A 22,537-nucleotide genomic window follows, 5' to 3' on the forward strand; every position below is an offset into this window, starting at 1 on the left:
TCAGCTGTTCCATTTCTGTCACTGGGCAATGGTAGCCTGTTGCTGCTATGTGACCTATGTAGTAAGTACCCAGCTAAAAAGTGAACAGTGCTTGTGCACATGTAGGCAAAGCCTGAAAAGAAACCATGCAGTGAAGATATTTGCTGTACTTTATCATAAAGTCTATAAAAGCCTCGACTTTGCTCAAGCACCGCTGGGCAATAAGTGCTTCAAATTAAATACCAGCGTACACATTATGATGTGCATAATATTATTTATAATCTCAGATTAGGATTGTGCCCATATCAAGCAAAATTAGGTGGCAAAAAATGTTTGTAGAATGCCACTAACTTACTCCTTTCTTTTCCTCTTTATTCTGCCTCTATGTTGTCAACATATAAACAATAACTCTCTGAGAAATACCAGATAGGAAAAATACACAGTAATACTAGACTGTGAAAAATCTGCTGATCCCCTGAGCCATAGCATTCTTGCCTATAGATGATGACATTAAAAAATTGGAAATGGGTGCATGCTTCCCCTCCTCTCCTGGGTCTATGAACAAGGCAAGTTGTTTTCCTGATACCTTTCGAATTACTCCCATTAGTACTGATGCATTTGGTGCTTTGGCTATCCAGGCAGAGAGAGGTGGGCAGGATCCCCTGCCAATAGATCTAGTCTTGTCTAGGGAACAAAATGAGATTGCTCCTCTGCTGAGCTGTCATACTCGATAGCTCGTGCTGTTCCACCTGCACCCATCTTTGCAGCTCCAGCTGCAGTGCCATGGAGCCAGTAGTTCCTGATGGCTGATCTTCTCCTGCTCCTTATGCATCACACAAGGCAGGACACAGAGCCCTAAGCAACTGAGTGCTGAGAAGTGAGCCACTCTCCCTGCTGAGAAGGCAAAAGGAAACAGGCAAGCAGCTCCCTCTCAAATGGGTCTGCAAGCCCTGAGAGTAACTGCTGGGGCTCCTCTCAGTGGACAGTGACAAGAGGAGATTCGGGCTCCTCTCATCCACCTCCTCCTCAATGGCCCTGCCACTGCACCCAGGATTGAGTGTTTGCTCCTTTCCCACCATCCCTACCCCTAAATGCCACTGGCACAGAGGGCAGAAAATGAGGAACGCAAATGGGTTTGGAGGAAGGGAGGGGGACTTTCTGTGCACATTTACATTGGGTCAGTAAGCCTCTAAGTGCAAAATGTGGCATTTTGTTGGTGTGTGGGGGAGCCTATTGGCAGCCAGAAGGTTAAAGAAAAAGCTTTGTAACAAGAGAAAATCAAATACACCTAAGGCGATAATAAAATAGAACATCTTGAAATACCAGACTACAGGAACTGAAATTTTTCCCATCACAGAACCTCATGAGCAGGACATAGCTTTTGCTCTGTCCCTATTCACTAAGGAGCAAACCCATCATTTGCACTGACAAGCTGAGAATGAACTGCAACATTGGGACTGAAAGTACTTTCTAAATAAGAAAAAAAAAAACAAACAGGAAAAAATCTTCTGCCTTTGCTACTGATTGTATATCTCTGATAAGACTATAGTGGATTGAGAGAGAGGTAAAAAGGTAAAGAAAGAAAACTCCTTCCTAAATTGCAAAAAAAAATACATGATAAATAAAGACAGAACTATGTCCTTAAATTTGCACCCCCCGTAAATGTCACAGTATGTTGATAGCACACCACAGCTGCACTGAACTACCACTATGTTTTAAGACTGTACAGTTTGTTTCGTTCCCTAAGACTTCTCAGTCACAGTTCTTCAAGTCCCTACACTCCTATGCTGTAGTTCTTCAATGTTTTACAGAAAGGACAGAAGATCTGCTTGGACTTATCTCCCATTCTCTCATAAGTTAGAAAAAAAAAGGGGATACTTGAAACTCTTATTTCAACCTTTTTTTTTTAATAGTTATTGTTACCATTTTGTAAGTAGTAAAATATTTTCTAAGAAAGTATGCTTGTTAACATTTTGCCTTTTTCAGTGTGAAAAGACGGGCATTCTCCTCTGTGTTCTTCAAACTTTAGCCCAGGCCAAGAGGGCATCCTTTTCTGGCAGGATTTGCAAGAACAGGGTTACTCATGTCAGAGGAGGGCTGTGTATTTGGCAGCTGTTGTCTCAGCCAGCACTGGGACAGATCCTGGGACCTTCAGGGCTTCCAGTGCTGAGCAGCAAACGCTTGAACCCGAGTGGCCAGGACTGTAACAAATGCCTTGGTTTTAACCACAGCATAGAATGTTATGTGCACTGCCATAACGGAAAGAGAACTTTTCTTCCCTATTTCTAAAGGTAACACAGAAAAGACTTAATTCTCTACATAAAATTATCCTGAAACATCTCTAGACAGTTGGTCCAACACTAGAGATGGACGTTTAACCAGAGCATTAAGGTATCCCGCTTCCAGATAGTTTCCCACATTCTTGGAGACTGCAACACAATGTAAATAACCAAGAGCTGAGTAAATTCCATTCTTACAAAATCTGATAATCTACAGCTAGTTAAGACTCAGGAAAAAAAGCTTTCTACTTTAATTCAGTAGAGAGTTCAGATCTTGAAGCAAGAGATCCATTCTTCCTGCCTCTCCTGTTGAGCCACTGGATTAGACACAGCAAATGAAAAAAACACCTGCCTTAGGCAGTATCATTGATTTTTCACTGACTTACCATCTTCAGGATTTTCTTAGAAGTAGTTTACAGAGGTGGGTATTGTAACTCATTATTCTGAAAAATGTGAAGCATAATATACTCCCTGGCACAGATGCTATAAACTTTTATAATGTAAACTTCATATAACCTTTTTTAATTGTCATTCTTTTACAACGCTCCCAACTATTAGTCCAGATCATCTATATGTAAACAGCCTTTATGTGGCGCCACTTTGTAAAAGGCTCCTTAATCTACCATGGGAGAAAATCAGTCTACAAGGGCTTTATTTCAAGTCCTGCATCATAGCAATTAAAAGAAAAAATTTCATCCTAATCTGTGCATGTAATATTAATGTAGATGTATGCCATTATAGGGCTTTGGATAAGGGAGAAGAAAAAAATTCTGTAAAATGTATTTTAGTGGGGGAAAAAAAAAGCAGGTCTAATAGGAAATCCAGGTTTTACCAGTTGTCCAGTTTTAGAAGTATGGTTTTGATTTATGGATCAAAATTGCTCATTTATTATTTTATCTATACTGCTTTGGGCAATTTTGACAGTTAAAATTTAGTTTTATTGACCAATGCAGCCAGTTTAGCCACAAGGGGACTAATGCACACACAGCCTGCTGCACTCAAGAAGCTATGATTTGATTCCATGACCAAGTCAGACTGGGAATCACAACCAACATAACAATAAGTTCCAAATCTCGATGCTCGAGGCAAAATACTTACTCTAAAACCAATCCACTATTAAAAGAAGGTAGGAAAGAATTTTGTGATAGCAGCCTCCATGCACTGTTTATTGTAGCTGATATATTCCACCAATGCTTCTGTCAGCAATGGACGCAGGGTAGTACAGAGGAAACCTTTCTTTAATGATTGTGGACAACAGATAAAGCTGGAAGAAGGAAATGAAAATGCAAAACAGAATCAAAGGTGTGCTCTAGTACTACGGCTCACCAGGGATCTGACTCTTGAGAAAAATGTCTTGAAAAAAATGCCTTTTTTTTTCCTAAACCAGATTTTATTCATATATACATAAATATGCATGGGTTCAGGTTGCAGCTTGAAAGACTTACAAGTTTACTTAAAAAAAAACTTACTGGAATGATTTTAAGCCAATGTTAATTTAGGCCTATCCTATTATAAAATTAGCATCTTCTGCAATCTCAATTTATTGCTCCATTGTGAAGCCCCTTGTGATACATAAACAAATCTCTGAAGAGAAACAAATCAATAAAGTGTCTAATTTGATTAACCATGTTTTTAAATTCATCAAGACAACTGTACAAAAATAAACCACTTACTTGTCAGTATTTTCCACGTCTTCTTTTCATCATCATAATACTGAACCAAATTGCTGGGTAGCCGGTCAGGTCCAGGAGGCAATCCTCCAACCAATAACAGCATTTTCTTATTGGAACGAATTCTTCACCCAAAACAAGAGGAAAGATGAACAACCACATTACTGAGGAGTATTTTTAGTGGCAACAAAATCATAACCATCAAAAGAATGTTCACTGCTTGCAGTTTTCTATTTCATTTTTTTGTGTTTCTTTTCCCAATCATGTCTCAACAATTTCTTGAACCAAGCAGAAAAATGATCAGAAAAGCTGCGTATCTCTCTACTCATGGAATAATAAGCTTCCTTTATGCAATTTGTTAGAGGTTCATTCTAGAACGACCTTTTTCTTATATTATCCCTTTAAATCATCACTCTTTACAGCTGAATACACATGAAATGCTCTGGAGTTGTACTAAGGTTAAGCATTAAAGTTGCATGTCAAAAATCGTATTAGTCAAAATCATTATTATAAGCCATTCTACACTCAAAGAACCTTGAAAAAATTAAGGTTATGCAGAGAGTTTGTGAGCCAACTCTTTAATCACACACTGAACTTCAGACATATAGTTTAGTACAATTAGCAGCACTGGGCTAATGGTTATGGGTTAAATGCTACTTACAAGCACTTTTGTTTGTTTAATTTAGTCCAGACTCTTGCTTTCATTCTCCCCCCCGGCTCCCCCCCTCGTCTTTGCTCTCCCCCTGTGCACCACTGGCTATAGCAACACCAATTGGTAAAAATGAGACTGTGATGTTGTTGTGAGCCTCCCCAGAGTGGAGCCCTGCCAATGCTTGCCACTGATCCAGCGGCATGAACCTGCTCAACTGTGCAAAGTCACTCTAATTCCCTCCCTCTGTTTTTCTACCTTCTCCCCCAGGGGGCAACCACTGAAAGGAGTGACTACCCACCCATCAAGAGCTGGCAATTCGCTGCTATTAACCGTGACCGTGATTCCCAATCTGCCTGGCAGTTCTTAAGAACAGGACTGCAATGTCTCATCTGCAGTAAAAGTGGTTATCTGCACCCTGGCCTACAATGCCCCACCTGATGAACATACGATTTCTCTGCAGCATGAAGGGATTTAGCACAATTGTAAGTGAAAACTGGAGGGGAGGCACAGACCCCCAGATGAGCCCTGATGCTTTAATAGTCACTTTGCATATAATTGAACTTTCACCAGTTATACTCAGCTTGGGTGAGATAGCACTGAAATAAAGGTCTAGGCTCAAAATGTTCCTGTTAGGTAGGAAGGTGATGTAGCCTGGAAAACAGCCATCCATATGAATGACTGTGCAGTGGGACCATGCATTTGATGGAAAGCACCCTTGTCAAACACCATTTTTCCAGGCATGACAACACCTGTGTAGCACTCTGTGTGTCAGTCCGCAGCAAACACCCCTGCCAATAAAGGCACAGAACACCAGGAACCTAAGCCTACCGCCAGAGATGCTTATGGTGGGGTCAAAGCATCGCCCAGGAGCTCCAAGCTCAGTAGTGAACTCCAGCAGTGGGAGCTTTACAACTGAGGCACACTCATGGCTTCACTCCAGCTGCTGCCTAGAATGTGTGCTGGTGACCCAATGATTCACATTTGTAGCAGAACTGCATCTTCTTTTGAGAAGAATGGGCAAAACTGAACTACATTGTGCTGTAGACATGCACCAACCACAAGGAACATCCTTCAGGAAGGGAACATACAGCTCGGGGCTTGATCCACACAATGCTCCAGAATAAAATCTGTCAAATGGCTGTACCAAAGACAGCTATAGACTACAGACACATCTATGACAAGGATGGCCAGGGAACTATCTGGCATATGGCCTTATCTGTTTTTTAAACAGATTTAGGGCTCCGAGAAGGTCATGAATTGACAGTGGATGAAACAAAACCGTCAGTGCAGGAGCAGGAGAGCCCATGGGGGGACTGACACTGTCCCACACTGTCCTACCCCTCGATTCTCTCCTGACTTGGGGAGAGCCCCTGCAGTCCCTCAGTCTTTCTGACAAGCCAGCCTTTGGTGCCTGCAGTGCACCTGCTATGTGCTGTCAGTAAGCACTGCTGCCTGCCCAGCAGACTGTGGCTCTGTAGGATACCAGGAACCATCTCATGATCACTGTCAGCACAGATTCCATAGTGAGACCAAGCTCCAGGGAAAGCTTACTAAAGCACTGCCAGCATCTTATAACATTCAGTCTCCCCAGTAAAGTTTTTAATGAGAGAACATTTGATATGTTCTATGCAACATGGGAGTATGATAAACTGTTTTTGGTATGAGCTAGGGATGACTGCACACGTAACAAGTGGCAGAGCAAATCAGAGCCATAAGTCAGTTATGCATGACCATCCCTAACAATAGAGAATAAATTGTTTATTCCAGCCCTCCTGTGTTGTATGTTATATCACAATCAACTCCCTGTGCATTGTAAAATTCAGAATGCCCTTGCAAGGTTTACTTGATAAAGGAGTTTATTTTGATTTTCATCTTTCATCTGTAAAACTCCCTTCTAACTCCAAAGCACTGTGAAAATCCAATGAATGGCCAAGGCTCAATAGTTAAGGTGAAGAATGAAATGTCAGATATAACTCTGAGTTTCCAGACTTTGGCAGTTGCAACTATCCTTAACATTACTTTTTCAGCTAAACAGCCTGAGAAGCTACTGTTTCCTGAGAAGGAGCAGTGCTGCTATATTGGTATGCTTAAAAAATACTAATTTTTAAAATATGTTTAAAATGGGAAGTAGCAAGAACAGAGACTTTTAGTAAAAGTTTAGTAAGAAGTTAATAGTCAGCAAAGTCTCTACCAAAAGCACTGGGAAATTTCACAAATTGGCAAAGAAGAGATGGGTACTTATACCCAAAATATCTAATTCATCTCATTGCATTGAGAGCTCTTCCAATGAACCAAGTAAAGATAATACAGTGGCTAAAGACATGCAGGTTTTAAACTGATATGTCTCCTTGGAGCCAAATCTGGTTTTAAGTTTTAATGTGAAATGCTGCAATTTAGATTTTGAAAAAGATTTTCTTTATTATGTCATATTTATGTTTCATATTGCACTAAACAGTACTGTTAGAATCTTATAATGCATTCTAAAATATTAAAAACATGTAAATGGCCACTTCTTATATGCAGGAGACTTTTCCAAATATTAATAAAAATGTTATTCAGTGAAACACTGTGATGAAGACAGGATTTAAAAATATGTGTAACATATTGAGCAAGATAAAGCTTCCCCCTTTCATGTATTATTACCTGTTTGCTATTTGGATAACTCAAGATTACAATGTGAAATGTTCTTCATTACATATGACACACTCTTTTTTTTTTTACAGTCTAATATTCTATTCAGTTAATGCTGTGGTTCACAGTGTCCCCAGCAAGGATTTTATGATCACCTTGTATTCCATTACAGTAGTGTGTCTTGATCAGGGAAGGCTAAATGCTGGACAGGCAGGCTGATGTCATGGCAAAAAAGTTGAGATAAATTTATCCACATGTTATCTTGAAAGCATTACTTAGATTTAGACTCCAAAACTCTAGTTCTCATTGATGAACATGCACGTGTTGTTATTATTCTGCACACACTTTGCAGTTTCTGTTCGGCTAAGATTTTAAAACACTTAATTCACCTTAATTAAGTTCCTGGGTACCTCATGTGGTGTGAAATTTATTTTGTCTACTTACAAGACTGGAAACCAAAGTATATTTCAAAGTCAACATTTTCAAACTTGTGTAGTTTCCCTCGGGCACAAAAAAACAGGAATTTGAGCACTCACAGAAATGGCTTCATTTTCAGAGATACCCATCAACAGAACTAAATTCTACTCACTTCAAAGGTAGCAGCAGATGCCCATCAGCTCTAAAACTCACACCACTAGTCCATGGTCTAAACTAACCATGAGTATTCATGGCAAGAGGCTGAGCCCAAGAGAGTTTATAGACTCAGAAGAAATCAGTAGAAAAGGCTGTAAGAGACCTCAACACTCCTGACAGCCACTCCTACTCTTTTGCAACCTTGATGGCCTCATGTTAATGGAAAACACATGAATGGGAAATACTCTTCTTGTACATTGTTTTTCTTTATTAACATATCCATCAATCTTGCACTGGTGGGTTTTCCTTATCTGGGCAATTAGTAGAAGTTCATTCTACAAAAGCTGGCAAAAAAACAAGACTCAACAACAGGTTTGCTCCAGACTCTTCCAGTTTTTAAACAATGCACTAAGGCTCTGCCCTCTGCATTAGGGAATGCAAATAAATGAAAAGAATACAACCATGAAGTGGCAATCCTGTGGCTCTTAATGCATCCAGTGTAGTGTTACACATCAGAAAGAGAAAGGCATCCTAAGACATACAAGTGATCATGGTCATCGGTGAAAAAAAAAAAGAAAAAGAGTATTCAACTATACTTTTCTCTTAACTCAGGGCTATAGTAAACCCAGAAGTGTGGATCATTAATTATCTTTTCATATAAATATCTTTTCATATAGGCTATCACCATGACTTTGAGTAGGGGTAGCTCTTCAGAGCAGGGACTTGACAGATATGATGGCATCCTTGCTCCTGCTTCAGTGCTGACCTTAAACACAGCAGAGCCAAATGGAACTCCAGGTGTTTGCCCACTGAACTCAAGCACAAACAAAATCAGCCATAAGAGCAGCACAGACCCAGCAAGGGTGGGTGAATGCATGGTGAGTTTTATTTACACCCTCAAATCTCATTACATCAAAGGATTTGAGAAACCAGAGTCTGACAGTGATACTGTCAAAATAAGTAACAAGAATCTCAGAAAAGGGGTCTGTGTTAACCTGCAGCAGAAACAAATGATTTCAGTGAGGTTTAGATACCAACCTCCAGGTAACAGAACAAGAGATACATACTATCCCAGTCAACATTTCAGTTGCAGACCTTTTGTTGGTAAGCACCAAAAAGTTAATTTCATCTTCAGAAACCAGAATGGTCTTTAGCAACCCTTTTCTTCTCAAAAGGCATCTGAAGGGACGCTGTGTTCAACAAAAAATGTAGTTGACAATCTAGTTTCAGTCTGCAAAACTGAACAAATGTTGCAAGCATCCATTTGCCCATGACTGAAAAAAATGTTTTGCTATCAAGAACATGGGATGTGATCTTCAACAATTACCTTCCCAGCTCCTGGATGGGCATTTCAGTGCAACAAAAGTGTCATATGAAAACTGCTTATTTCAATGGATTTTGGCTTCCATAGCTGACTGCAAAGATAGCCATGATTAGTAACACATGTTTAATAGAGAGGAAATCTAATTATCCGGGAGTTTAACTATGAACTCAATGAAAGCCATAAGGTACAATGTAAAATTTATTTTGGACAAAGGAATTTTATGAAGTTTTGTCATCACATAAAATGAATTAACAAACATCATAACCTATAGCTGAATAGGCATCCAGAATCTCTTCCTAACCCTACAGCAGTGCAAGGGGAAGGACCTGAGTTCTCACAGTCAACAGACCAAATCCTGCCTAATGCCCTTCTCCTTATGGATAAAGTACAGACATTAAAAACATCCTAATCTTGTCAAAATGTAAAGCACAATAAAGTCTCTTGCAAATGATGACCAATAAATTTTTTAGTTCTTCAAAGAATTTTCAAAAATTTTCTGAATGTATGGAAGTTGCTTAATGAATGGATTTTTTGCCTCTTCTAATTTGCACCTATTGCCCCAGGCACGCTAGAATGAATGTGAAAAAGCTTTCTAGAAATACTAAAAACCCAGAAATCAGTCTTATCATGAAGATTTTGGTTTTCATCTTTTCATTCTCCATATAGGCAGGCTTGGCAGAAGACCCTAATTTTCACTGCAGCAGAGCTCACAGTAATGTTCACTGAAGAGGATGCTCATTTAATACATGTTGCTGACCACTGACAGAATGAAGTTTAAGAAGACAAATACTAAGCTGAGAATGATTTGCTACAGACATTGATTGTTGGTTTCTTCCTCTGAATCTACTAGAATTTTTTTTTAATTTTGTCCAATACTTTGAAAAAAAGCATAGAAAAGAATTAGTTAATGTTTGCTTTAACAATAATCAGTCCTTTTCCTTCTAAAAGCAGAAGTCTAAGGGTAAGTGAATGTTTTACCTGGCAGGCCACACTTAACTGTTAGAGCTACCTTACAAGTTAAAGGTTCCTTTATTTCTAAAGTTGTCAGGTAATTTTCCATCTCCTGTATTGAAATAACTTAGAATCTGTTTGAAGCTCTGAAAACTCCATTTTTCTTTATGAAACCAATCCCACTACTGTTGATCTCTAAGTTAATACTTAAGAGTTAGCTTCCAGCTTTTAGCTGGAAGATTTTTTAAAGTCAACGTCCCTTCCTTTTTGGGGTAAAAGCCTCTGGTGTTAACAGGTAGCTTAGCAGTGACAACTATCCGGGAAGAGTGATCCTGTCCAGTGCTCCTTTGGGAAAAACACAGAGGAGAGTCCTTCTCATCTTTGCCTCCTTGCACTACCAGATCTGAAGGCTACAAGTATCCTTACTAGCCACACACTGAATATCTGGAGCATTGCAAGGGAAGTGAATTCAAAGCAATGTTACCAGCAAAGCAAATTGGTGAATGAGACACAAAATCTCCTGTTTCATGAATCTTCTTGGTAGAACTACTCAAAGATTTTCCTCACTGATGGAAATTCTAAAAAACCTTTAAGTAATTATCTTTATCCTGAATAAAAAAAAAAAAAAAGTCAAAGTGAAGTGCTTTTGCAAATTGCTTCCCTTCCTCACATTATTTTGTTTGGCCTTTTTTTGGGTTCGGTTTGTTGGCTGGTTCCCTTTCTTGGTTATTTTGGGGATTTTTTGGTTTTTTGTTTTGTTTTTTTTTTTTCTGACAGAGCTTGTAAAATGGAAATGCTTTATAGAATACTTCAAAGTCATCAAATAATCTTTTTAATTTTTGTCCCCTAGGAAACTTCAACTAACTGTTATTTTTTGATGTTCAGACTGTGTAAAGTCAAGAAAGTCCTTTTTTATTTGATTCTGTGTCTGATGTCCACATCAACAGAAGGCTGACACAGCATCAGAGGCTGCACTCTCTCCAGCTGAGGCTCCTTTTCCTTAGGAAGCCAAAGGAAAGAAACACACCTTGCTGCCAGCTCACTCAAGGTACAACTTGTTACCTTTTCCACTGGTTTGTTTGGGTTTTTTTTACTGAAAGAAGGCATCAGTTGGGGAATACAGGAAGAACCAACTGTGGCACCAACTTCTATTTACTTCCAGCTTCATTGCAAACCGTCTGCTTCCATTGAACTTGGCAGCTGACAATATTTGCTCAGTTTATTGTCTGCTTTCCAAGAATACAGCAAGTGTTGACTACTAAGTACTAGGCATTACATTCTTTCAAGAAAATTTCAGGGAGGCAGCAAATATGAAAAATTATGCCAGGAAGTATCTACCAATAGTTTTCAACTTTCCACAGTCTTCAATTTCTTTAGACGATCATTTGGTAAATGTGTAATACCAGACAGAATCTGTTTCAACAAAACCAACATGAGAGATGTTTACAGAGCAGGGGAGTCCAGCTCAAACCCCCCTTTTAGGATTCCTATTCCCTGCTCAATCTTTCTAGGCCATGCTGAGCAAAGGATAATAACAAACCTTGCTCTGATTAGAAAATGTTTTGGATTTTTAAAACACGGGAGTTGTTTGAAAAGATGAAACAGCGTTTTTTACAGATTATATGATTTTTTTTCATAACATGAGTTTATCAGAACCAAAGCTTTTTCCTGGCAAACTATTTTCTGTTGATTTTATGTTCTACATTACCTCTCCTCACTCCCCTTGCCCCCAAGGCTCCCTGTGCTTTCTCTTCAAGTACAAATCCAAACAATTACACCATCACAGCTCTGTTCCATTTACTGCTCAGCAGTTACAGACTCAGAACCTTCATATTCTTCTGTCACAAAGAAAAAACTACAGTGACCCCAGGCCACAACATGCCCTCTAAGACCCTCTCCTTTCTATCTCTTCTCTCCACATGTAGGGGATGCACATCAGGTAAAGAGTGAACAGAGAAGTCTCAGACCAGTAGCAAAGGCATACGTGTCTGATGCTCACCATGATCCTACAGCACTCCAGTTGTAAAAGGTATACTTTAAGCAGAAATCATTCCAGGAGGATTTTGTCTGAAATGGGACTTCCCTGTCTAGAAGGCTCCACTCGTGACCTACATCCTTCCCAACAGGACAGAGATGGATTATGTTGCCAAAGGATGGGCAAGAACAGCACAGGAACTCAGGGTGGACAGCTCTGCTTTTCAGGACCTGCATGACTTGTAAAGCTGCTATATAGACTGGCGTAGGTGGTGGAGAGGGGCATTTTTGCTCCAGCATTTGAGGAAGAAGTTCCCATTTTCATAGGCATTCTCTTATCAATTTGAGTGGCTTACTAAGATTACTTGTTTTCAAACTTCATTTAATTTCCCCTCTAGAACAAGCTGTTATGAAATACAGTGAAAGACTTCTCCTCAGAAAAAGAGTTTGGAGATGCAGATGCAGGTATTTGAAGCTGCTTCAAGTGCTAAAAAGGCAGGGTGACAAAGCCAAGGAGGAGCCCAGTTCAGCGAACTGCAGCAGCCTGTAAAGATCCAAGCACAGAGCTCTGGAGCAGTGGGGACCAGTGTGTGGGAAGTTGGGAGCCTGGTGGGAGGGACACTCAGGACTTGGGGTAACAGAGGCTTCCAGAGAGGGGACAGGTAAAGTTCAGTAGATGGGATCTGGGGAAGAGCCCTACCATCTAAGGACAGGAATTAGGAGGGACTGCCAGTTCACAGAGGACACAATTCCAAGGTGGTACCTCTGACTGGGAAACTGGCTGGCAGGGCAAGGACCTGCACAACGTGCCTGGCAACCCTTCTTCACCTGCAGCTGTTGGAAAGATGGTTCTCCATAAAAATGCTGTTAATGCCCTTCATAAATTATGTTTCTCCTAACAAATACTATAACTGAGCCAAAAAAATGGCTATCACCTACGCCTCTGCAGCTCTCAAGGATTTTACCAGCCAGGACACACGTGTCCTTAAAAAGGCTCCCAAGGACTTTCTTGACCCATAGCACTCCTTTTAGGACAGTGCTCCCTCTGTCCAAAATGTGAGCTCCAGGGCTCCCACCCTTTTGGAAACTCCACATCTCTCCACTTACAGTTCAGCATGAGCTTGTCTCCAATGGCAAATGAATGCACATGAGGCAAGTAAGGAAAGTAGGTGAGACTAACTAGGATTAAACTGACTACAGGTGTGTGGTTCAGTACCCCACAGCTCTAATGTGTCAGTCTCCCTTCTGCAGCTCAGCTGAGAGAGTCCTGGCACATGTACAATTTCCTGATATTAATTCAGGCACATAAAAACTGATCCAAAGCTCACTAAAATAAACCAGAGCCTCACATCCACTTCATCCATACTGCAATGCAAAACTTAATAATTCATATACATTTTAAGATGTGTTTTTCTTATCAGGATGTAAATCCAGGATCTGTAGTATTTCTCACTTGCAATTAATCATGAATAAGAATATTAGTTAAAAATCCAAATATTGCTGTTATGATTCCAAAGGGACAGGTAGGTGGTTGTAACCAGAAGACAGAGTGCATTTCAATGAAAAAACACACACTTCTCTTACAACCACCAAACATGTCCTGCTGAGATTCTACAAAAATCTCAGTAGAAAAAGAAGTCAAATTGAACTACGGTCTGTGAGATTTGGAGACAAATAGTGTATGCAAGAAGGAAATTATTTAATTGCCAAGGGATGTAGCTGGTTTCTTCAAATTTTTAATCTCCTCTGTAGAAAGTAAAACAGACCAGGCATATATGCCTTCCACATAAATGCCACTGTCTCATGCTGTTCAGCACCTTACATTTTCCTTCTTCATCAGCACTTATCTTCCTACTGAATGAAAACTGTTCATATCATCTTCATCACCTGTCACTGTTTAATTTGCTATCACTTTCACTAATATTGCCTACCATCAAACAGTCTGGATGACACCCTCTCTCCACTGAAATGAAATTAAAAAAACCAAACAAACAGCAAACCAAACCACCTCTACAACTAGCTTTAGCAGGACCAGAATTTGCACTTCTAATCTCCCCAAGGTCTAGTAGTCCAGGGAACAAAAGTATAAAAAAAACAGCTGGGTCTGTACATGCTGGGACTTTGCTGAAACCATAAAACAGCATGGGCAGGCTTAGCCTCCTTATCTCTTTGTCTCCTTATTTCCCCTCTTTTCTCTTGTGCTCTTTAATTCTGTATTTTCTGCCTAGGACTATTCCTATCTTATGTCAGCTGGTTGATCTCCATCCATTTTTCCTCCCCCAAATCTGAAAAAGCTTTTCCAGAAACTGCAATACTCAGCTGCCATTGACAACAGATGCTGTTTCTGCCAAGAATTAGTGTTCCCCCTTTTGTTTCATTCCCTATCTTCTTTTTATCTGCCAGGGTCTTTTTTCTTTTGCTAGTTTCCTTTCCTGTCTGGTATCCTATTCTTACATTTTTCTCCCTTCAAAACTATTCTTCTCTCATGTCTTCCCTCATTTGCACTGTCCTGTTTCCACTGCTTTTATTCCATTTCTCCCCTGGGGTATCTCAATTCCTTTCTTTTTCTGCATTTCCCCCTCTCTCCCAGTTTTACTTCCCTCAGTGCCCTCTGCCTTCAGGTGTGCAGCTGTATTTGCAGCTGCTCTGCTGGCAGATCCTGGGAGGCGCAGACCAGCCCAAGCACCCTTTGCTGGTGAGAGGAGCTGCAGGTGGTAATGCTCTATCCCCAAACTTCTAAAAAATTGAAAATACATACCATATATTATATAAAGTACATTATATTACACAATAAAGCACAGAGACATTTTAATCAACTCAATACTCTGGTGAAGATCCGAGAGCCAAACAAATGTCTGGAATATGAACTTTGCTCTATCTAAACGCATTTTCTTCCCAGAACTACAGAAGATGATACAGCACAGAGCTACGTGTCTCTTTCAGGGACAGACAAACATAATTTAAGCCTAATGTTCAGGGTCACTCACCCCACTCCAAGTTGAAATCAACTATGATTTTTCCTAGTGACATCAGAACTGACTGCGTCTCCAGAGGTTTAACAGCAGCTTGTATGCTGAGGCCCTGGTGAGGTGAGGATCACTGAGCCAGCAGTATTACTAACTTGGCTTAGAGTTGAGCACCTGATGAAATGTCAAATTAAAGCCAAAACACTCACGCTCTGTGGTGAAGTCCTAAACCTCAGAGTGCACAGCAAGGCTCATAAGTCAAGAACATAATTCCTCAACTTTTAAAATTCTGATCATTTAATTGTTGTACCTTGAAAGTTAATTTTACAAAAATACATCAGGACATCTAAGCATTACCTTCTCTTAGGAAATTTAATGAAAAAGTCCTAGTCTCTCTGTAGGTAAACAGTGTTTTTCACTGCAGCACAACAGACAACTCAGGTACTTCTTAAACACAGCATCACTTGCACTGCAGGATCTGCATTTATGGCACAAACATTATAAATACCTTTGCTCACAGAGCACAGACTGGCTCTTGTGAGCCCAAATCACTTTTTCCTCCAGCCCTGACCACAGGACTAACTTTATAGTTAGATTTCAGAGGAAAATCAGTATATTTTGAGCTTCCCATTACATTTATTTCCATTAAGAAATAGAAGTAGCCCTGATGCCAATGTACTCCAAAGTGTGCATATGGATATATGACATAGGTGCTTTTTTTTTAAAGTAGCTTGTTAAAAAAAAAAGTTCTCTTAAAAAATGCAGAAAAGTTATTGGCAAATTCTAACATTGAGCGCAATTCCCATTTCTTGAACATGCAGGAAGCAGGTGGCTGTGGCACTGGGCTGCTTGCATTTCTCACCAACCCTTATGTACTGTGCAGGAGCTATTGCACTGCACAAGAGGAACAGTTAATCTCTTTCTAAAGACATGTGCATCTTTCGGTGAATGACCCTTCATTAAATTCCAAATTACCAAAGTCACCATTACTCACAGGAAAAAAAGTAATCAGAGTTTTGAAGTCTTTTTCTGTGTAATAATTTTTATGTGTTTGAACATGTACTTCATTGTTAGTTACTTTTGAAATTTCTTTCTGCAAATTAGTAGCTTAAGGAACTCTTTGCAGATTTTTCCTTAAAATTTTACTGAATTAATGTCAACCTGTTAAAATTGCTACTTTAGAAAAACTATGAGTAACAGAGAAGACAAATCTGGAAACCTCTGTAGCCTTAAATGTTTTTTTTTTTTACTCCTTCACGTTTAAGAAGGCATTTGTACACCTAGGCAGCCTGGCAAAATCCTAAAGTGATTAAGATTCAAAGATGGGCCTTTGTGACCTTTATGAATTTCCAGGAATATCATCCAAGACCAAAAATGAAAATATAACAATTTCATTCTGCATTACTAAGCATTTCAACATCTCCAACACTTTAACATTTGGAGTAAGTTCTAATGCCTGCTTATAAATAAATCTGAATGGTTTTGCTCCCATTTCACTGCCACTAAAGAACCAAATCAAGAGAAGCTAGTTACAAGACTATTATTAGACCCACAGTAAAGTCAGGAAGGTGACAGTATGTTTTCACCCACTGTGGTTAAGGGTCTCTGAAATACCACTGTCTGCACAGACATGCAGACCTATTACAAATAAAAAGAGCAGCATTTGTGGTATTTGGAGTCTCCTGTAAGTCATTAAGTGCAACTTTGACTCTCATCTAGGACTACCTAAAGTGCAGTCCCTTTGTGTATGCTCCCACTTACAGGGAAAGCCAGCTCCCAGCACCAGCAGTATCAGATTCTTGCAGCATCCATGACATTTGTAAGCATTCAGTGGTCAGAACACCACTACATATCCTTCAAATGACATGGACCACTGAAGCTGGAAAGGTATCTCCACTGAACCAAGCCGGCTGGTATCTCAGCAATCCACCAGGACACGAGCATCAGCTTGCCCCCGGCGGCGTGCAGAATCTTGCCTGAGGAGTTCCTGGGGTTTGCATTTTTGAAAGTCATCACTTTTGAGTGTTGAAATGCAAAGGGTAGGCACCAACTTACAACAGTGGCATCTCAGAAACACCTTATGCTGCAAAATAGTTGTATTTGATGTTTTTGATTTCAGAATGAAAATCAGACAACAAGGTGATAAGCATGACAGAACACTAACACAGTGAGCTAGCCAGAAATAAGAGGGCTCCAAAGTTAAACCATCGGAGTAGTGCCCATTACATAAAGTATCCCGTGCATTAATGCTAATAGAGTGTATTATTTAAAATATTTATTAATTTACTAGTTTCTTTCTTGCTGCTGTCAAATCATTAGTAATATGCACCCATTAGTTGAAAAGCTTATAATAAGCTGAATAATACGAAGTGTGGTTTGATTTCTGTGCTACCACACCACTGTATTATACCAACGCTAGAAGATGGTATTATCTTTCCATCAGTGAATGAAGTACAAACATATTTTAAAAGCAGATAAACAAATTTTGAATATGTTTAGTCCTTGTTAAAGTGTGTGCTGTGTGTTCACTTCCTAACACCAACCTCATATTGTCAATCTTTGACATCATGATTCATTACCTTATTAAATGAAAATAACTGACATGTCGTAGATGTAAGGACTATGAAGTCACAAGTTTCCACGCACAAACAGGGACATCACCCCACCATCAGCAACATCAGGGTGTGCACAGATGATGCAGTTATTTACGAAAATAACAGATGTAGGACTTGCCTATTACAGTTTAAAGACCTAACTAACTCCTTGTTAAGGAATAACATTGTGGGAGAAAAAAATTATTAATTACAGTCAAAAAAACCCTAAACCCAGATTCCCAACGCGCGGGTGGCCAGAGGGCCGAGGGGAGGGGACGAAAAGTTTGGTGGTGCAGGGGGCGGGCGGCTCGGCCCCGCCGCCGCCCCCCTCCAGCCGCTGCGGCCGCCGCGCCGCCCCCGGCCCCGCGGGGTCCGAGCCCGCCGGGACTCCCCGCTCCCGCAGCCCCCGCGGGGTCTGAGCCCCCCTGCCCGCCCCGCTCACCTGCTGGCCAGGCTCTGCCGGCAGTGCTGCCTGAAGGGCATCAGGTGGTAGTTCATGGCGTCCAGCAGCAGCTTCTGGCAGACGGGGTCGGTGCGCATGAAATCCACCGACTGGACCCGCTCCACCAGCTCCGGCGCCGGGATGAGGGCGAAGCGGAGGCGCTTCATCAGGTCCGGGGCGTACTGCATGCGGGTCTCCCGGTCGTGCTCCAGCCAGAGCACGGACATCTGGAAGAGCGCCAGCTCCGACTCGACGGGGGGGGGCAGCGAGTCGAGGAGGGCGCGCATCTCCTCGAAGTTGAGCAGCAGCACGTCCTCCACCAGGTACTTGTTGGCCAGCTTCTTGGTCTCCTCCAGGCCGTGCAGGGCGGCAATCTTGCACACCTGCTTGTAGTTCTGCACCGAGATCTGGTCGTTGAGGAACTGCACGCACAGCTTGGTGACCTGCGGGATGTGCAGGATCTTGCTGACCGACAGCACCTCCTCCACCGTGTCCAGCGAGAGGGTCACGTTGGCCGTGTACAGGTACTCCAGCACCAGCCGCAGCCCGATGGACGAGCAGCCCTGCAGCACCAGGTTGTTGATGGCCCGCGGGCTGGCCAGCAGCTTGTCCTCCGGGGAGGAGGATGGGGTGCCGGGCTCCTCCTGCGTCTGCGGCGGCGGCGGCTCCTTCGGCGGACCTCCCAGCCCGTCCTGGGCGCCGGGCCCCAGCCCCAGGGCGTGCGGGTGCCCGCCGCTCCCGCCGCCGCTGGAGAACAGGGATCGGAAGTACTGGGAGCAGGAGGCCAGCACGGCCTTGTGGCAGTGGAACTGCTGGCCCTGGGCCGTCAGGGTCACGTCGCAGAAGAGCTGTTTCCTCCACAGCAGGTTGAGGCCGTGCAGCAGGTTGTCGCTGTGGCTGGGGTCGAAGGTGGAGGTCCTGTCCCCGGATCTGGACATGGCGAGCGGCCTCCGGCACACCTGCCTTTTAAACCCTCCTCCAACCTGGGCAGAGGGGTGGGGAGGAGAGCGGGGTGGGGGGACACACGGGACGACACAACAATAAACACAGAGCTTTAGAGGCCCGGAGGGCGCATCCCGGCTGTGTGCGCAAGGGTGGCGAGGGGCGCAGCCGGGGGACGGGCTCCCCTCTGCCCGCCGAGCCGAGCCGCCCCCCCGCCCGGGACACGGACGGGCTCGCTCGGAGGGGCCGCAACTTGGGAGGGCGAGAGGAGATCTGGGGGGTTTTTTGCCTCTCCCCTCTTCACCCCCGCCCCCGTTTTCCTCCCTCCTCGGTGCAAACCGGGCAGTTCTCCAGGGGAGGAGCAAGGAAGCCGGGGACATTTTCAAAGCTGAGCCACCCCCCCAGGTTCCCCCCTCCCAAACACCCAAGCAATCAAACACACCCCAAATAACACCACCACTCCCCCGCCCCCACTCCGCGACGCCCAGAGAAACTACCAAGTGACTGAAACTCTGCCGGGCGGGCGAGCAGCCTGCCTGCCCCGCTCGCCGCCAATCCCCGGTCCCCTCCGGCCGCTTTGGCAACTCGGCGGCTCCAGGACCCGCTTGCCCCCGGGGGCGGCGTGCCCGGAGCGGGGGCTCCGGCACCGAAGTTGGGCCGCACTGCTCGGCCCAGCGCGGGGCTCCAATACTTGGCACCCCGGAGTGGGGCCGGGGGGATGGAAGCGGCAGCCCCGGGCCCGGCGAGGGGCCGCCCGGCGCTGTCCTGCCCGGCTTGCTTCTCCTCGCAGCGACGGCGCCGCGGCCGTAACTCCGGTAACTACGTGAAGTTCAAGTTGGGGGAAGGACGGGGGAGGCGGGAGCGGGCGGCGGGGAGCGGGGCCGTGCCCGGCGGCCCCCGGTCCGGCCGGACCCGCCGCCCTCCAGCCCCGGCCCCGTTCCCGGCCCGGGGAGAGGGGTGGGCGAGGCTGCCCCGAGCCGCGGCCGCACCTGCGGAGGCTACGCAGCCACCGACCCGCGCTGACCGCATCCCGCCCCGCGGAGCGCCGCCGCCGCTCTTCCTCCTCCTCCTCCTCAGCGGGATCCCGCCGAGACCTGCTCCTGCCATTGCAGCGCGCTCAGTCGCTTCTCGCCAATACTGGGCTTCCTCTGCCTCCCTTCACCCCCGCCTCGCCCCATTTATCGGCACAGCGAGGGGCTCCCTCCAGCCGCTTCCCCTGCCCCGGCGCCGCTCAGCCCCGCTCCGCGCCCCGCCGGCGGCTACAGAAACCTCCCGGAGCCTCTCCCTTTAAGTGGACCCGGTCAATTCCCCCCTCCCCACCGCACACACACACACACACACGCATACATACATGCACACACATACACAGACACACACACTCCTCCTCTTCTCCCTCCCCTTCTTTCTTTCTCGTTTTGCCCATTTCTTGCAGTCGGAGTTTATTCCGCAAACGCGTTCGTTACACAACTGCCCCCCCACGCCGCACACACAGACACCCCTTTCCTCTCCCCCAGCAACAAACAAATCAGGAGGCACTAGCAAATGCACGGAGACGGTTAGACACAAGGCCAGAAACTTACCTGCTCCACAACCAGCTGCCAAAGTAAAGGTTCACTTAAGCTCCCCCCCAAAAAAATCAATTGTCCTTCCTTTTTAAAGGTTTGCTCGTTCCTTCCAAAAAAAAAAAAAAAAAAAAGAGAGAAGAGAAAGAAAGAAAAAAAAAAAACCTTCTGGTTCCCAACTCGGAGCAGTCACTCTTTACAATTTATTTTGTCGTACATCATTTGATCACCATGAATTAGCAACAGCAAGAAAATGTACGAGAGAGAGAAGGAGAGAGAGAGAAAGAGAGAGAGAGAGCGCAGAGCTTTCTGCAAGAGAAGAAGAAGAAAAAATGTACGTGTGACAAATTATGCTACCAAGAAACAACACATCATTATCCTTGGGCCTGGGGCTCAGTGAGTCGTAACGAGAGTAATAGGAAATCCACGGTTGGGGAGAGAAACGGTCGTGCATGGCCAGTGGAGAGAGACCATACAGGGGGATGGATGCTGGAGAGACTCGCAAAATTATGGCTCAAGGCTATTGTAAAAATTGTCGAGCGTAAATGACTGCGATTTCAAACATCTTTGGAAGAAAGAAGGGGAAAAAGCGAGCCCCCCGCCTCCCTCCCTCTCGCTCTCCCTCTCTCTTCTCTCTCTCTATAAAGAACCGTCAAGTTTTAGTGCGCATTGCTAATTAGTCAATTTCTCTCTGCCTTCACAGGCTGGCGACTTTGCTGCTGAGCTGAAACTGCTAATTTCTGTGACCAGCTTTTTTCTTAGCTGTGATCTGGATGAATGAGTAGCTGTCTCACAGAGATGACAAAAATAAACTCTAATCCCCCCAAAAATTTCCACTACATCTTTCTCATGCATAGATTTATGATCTTCAAGGGCCCTGTGCAATATGCAAACTTTTGTGTGTGTGTGTGTTGCTGGGGGGGGATGGACGGGGTGGGGGGGAGTAAGTCTTGTATTCAGGTTGCACAGTATTTGTTTTGTATTTCTGCTCTCCCCCCACACCCCAGGAGTGATGAAAATAATGTCTGGTTTCAGTAGCCAATACATTGTCACCCCCCATCCCCTTGTATTCGTATTATTGCTTTGACAGGATACATCCTCCTTCCTTGCGAGTATGATGAGGCTGGAGGGGTGGAAGGCAGAGAAAGTGAGGCTACTAAATGGTGTTAGTGGTAAAACGTTCCTTTTACATTTGTTCCCCTGCACTGTTCAAGATTTATGATCTTGTTTGAAGGCATATTTTCTCTATCGTTTTTTCTGGTTAGACAACCGTCTCTGAACTTCACTGTCAGCTCTTCAACAGATAAGGGTTCAGAAGTCACATTTTTTTATTGGAAGATTAGCATATTGTCAGATTTGTCTTTCGGTTTTGAGACTTTGCAAAGCAGAAGCCTGAACCAAATGGCAGGAAAGCAGCTGCTATTTCACAAACATAACCTTTCAACTTTCTGCCAGAGCTGATACCCTAGAAACGTGCATAGCACAGCCCATGGGCTGGGGCTTTGTTTTGGGTTTTGCTCCTTTATAGTTGTAAGAAGCAGAGGGAATTCTTATTCTAGGTATTTTGGGCTTTTTCTTTCCACCAAGGGACATTTTGGTAGAGGACATGTTCTCCACACTTTACCTCATGATATATTGTACCCTCACATTTATAGCTCTGTTCTTCTGTTGTCAAACCTCCAATTGTCAAAAAAAAAAAAGGAAAAAAAAAGTGGAATGTATGCCCTTGAATGAAATGCACATGAAAGGAGACTGGAACAAGCACTCACAGAAAGTTTTACCTGGTGTGAAAGCCTCGAGCCCCATCCCCTTTCACAGATGATGCTCAGGCTCCCATTAATTAAAACACACACCAGGAGTGGGACTTCGAATGCCAGGTCTCATGGTCTTTGACTTGGCCAAGGATGCCAATGCATTTACAGAGCTGGAGTCAGATTGCTCAGGAATGCAAAGGACTGGAACTGAATGGCATCAAGGCAGTTTTTGCTTTTATTTATT

At 43.5% G+C, this 22,537-nt stretch overlaps 1 protein-coding gene across 2 annotated transcripts in view; it reads right to left on the reverse strand.

The window, feature by feature from the left end:
- The window catches only part of KLHL14 (kelch like family member 14), a 61,436-nt gene extending 40,797 nt beyond the window's left edge, over positions 1-20,639 (reverse strand). Inside the window, exons 1-3 of one of the 2 annotated variants that reach the window (XM_030971232.1) lie at positions 20,558-20,639; positions 18,036-19,018; positions 3,932-4,053 (exon numbers count right to left, since the gene is read on the reverse strand). In XM_030971232.1, coding sequence (XP_030827092.1) covers positions 3,932-4,053; positions 18,036-18,973 — 1,060 coding nt within the window. In that variant the 5' untranslated portion in view covers positions 18,974-19,018; positions 20,558-20,639. Of the gene's footprint in view, positions 1-3,931; positions 4,054-18,035; positions 19,019-19,966; positions 20,197-20,557 lie in introns of those variants that run through there. The other variant, XM_030971230.1, reaches the window with a different exon arrangement.
- Between the last annotated feature and the right edge of the window lie 1,898 nt (positions 20,640-22,537).

The sequence above is a fragment of the Camarhynchus parvulus genome, chromosome 2 (assembly GCF_901933205.1).
Source record: "Camarhynchus parvulus chromosome 2, STF_HiC, whole genome shotgun sequence".
NCBI lineage: Eukaryota > Metazoa > Chordata > Aves > Passeriformes > Thraupidae > Camarhynchus > Camarhynchus parvulus.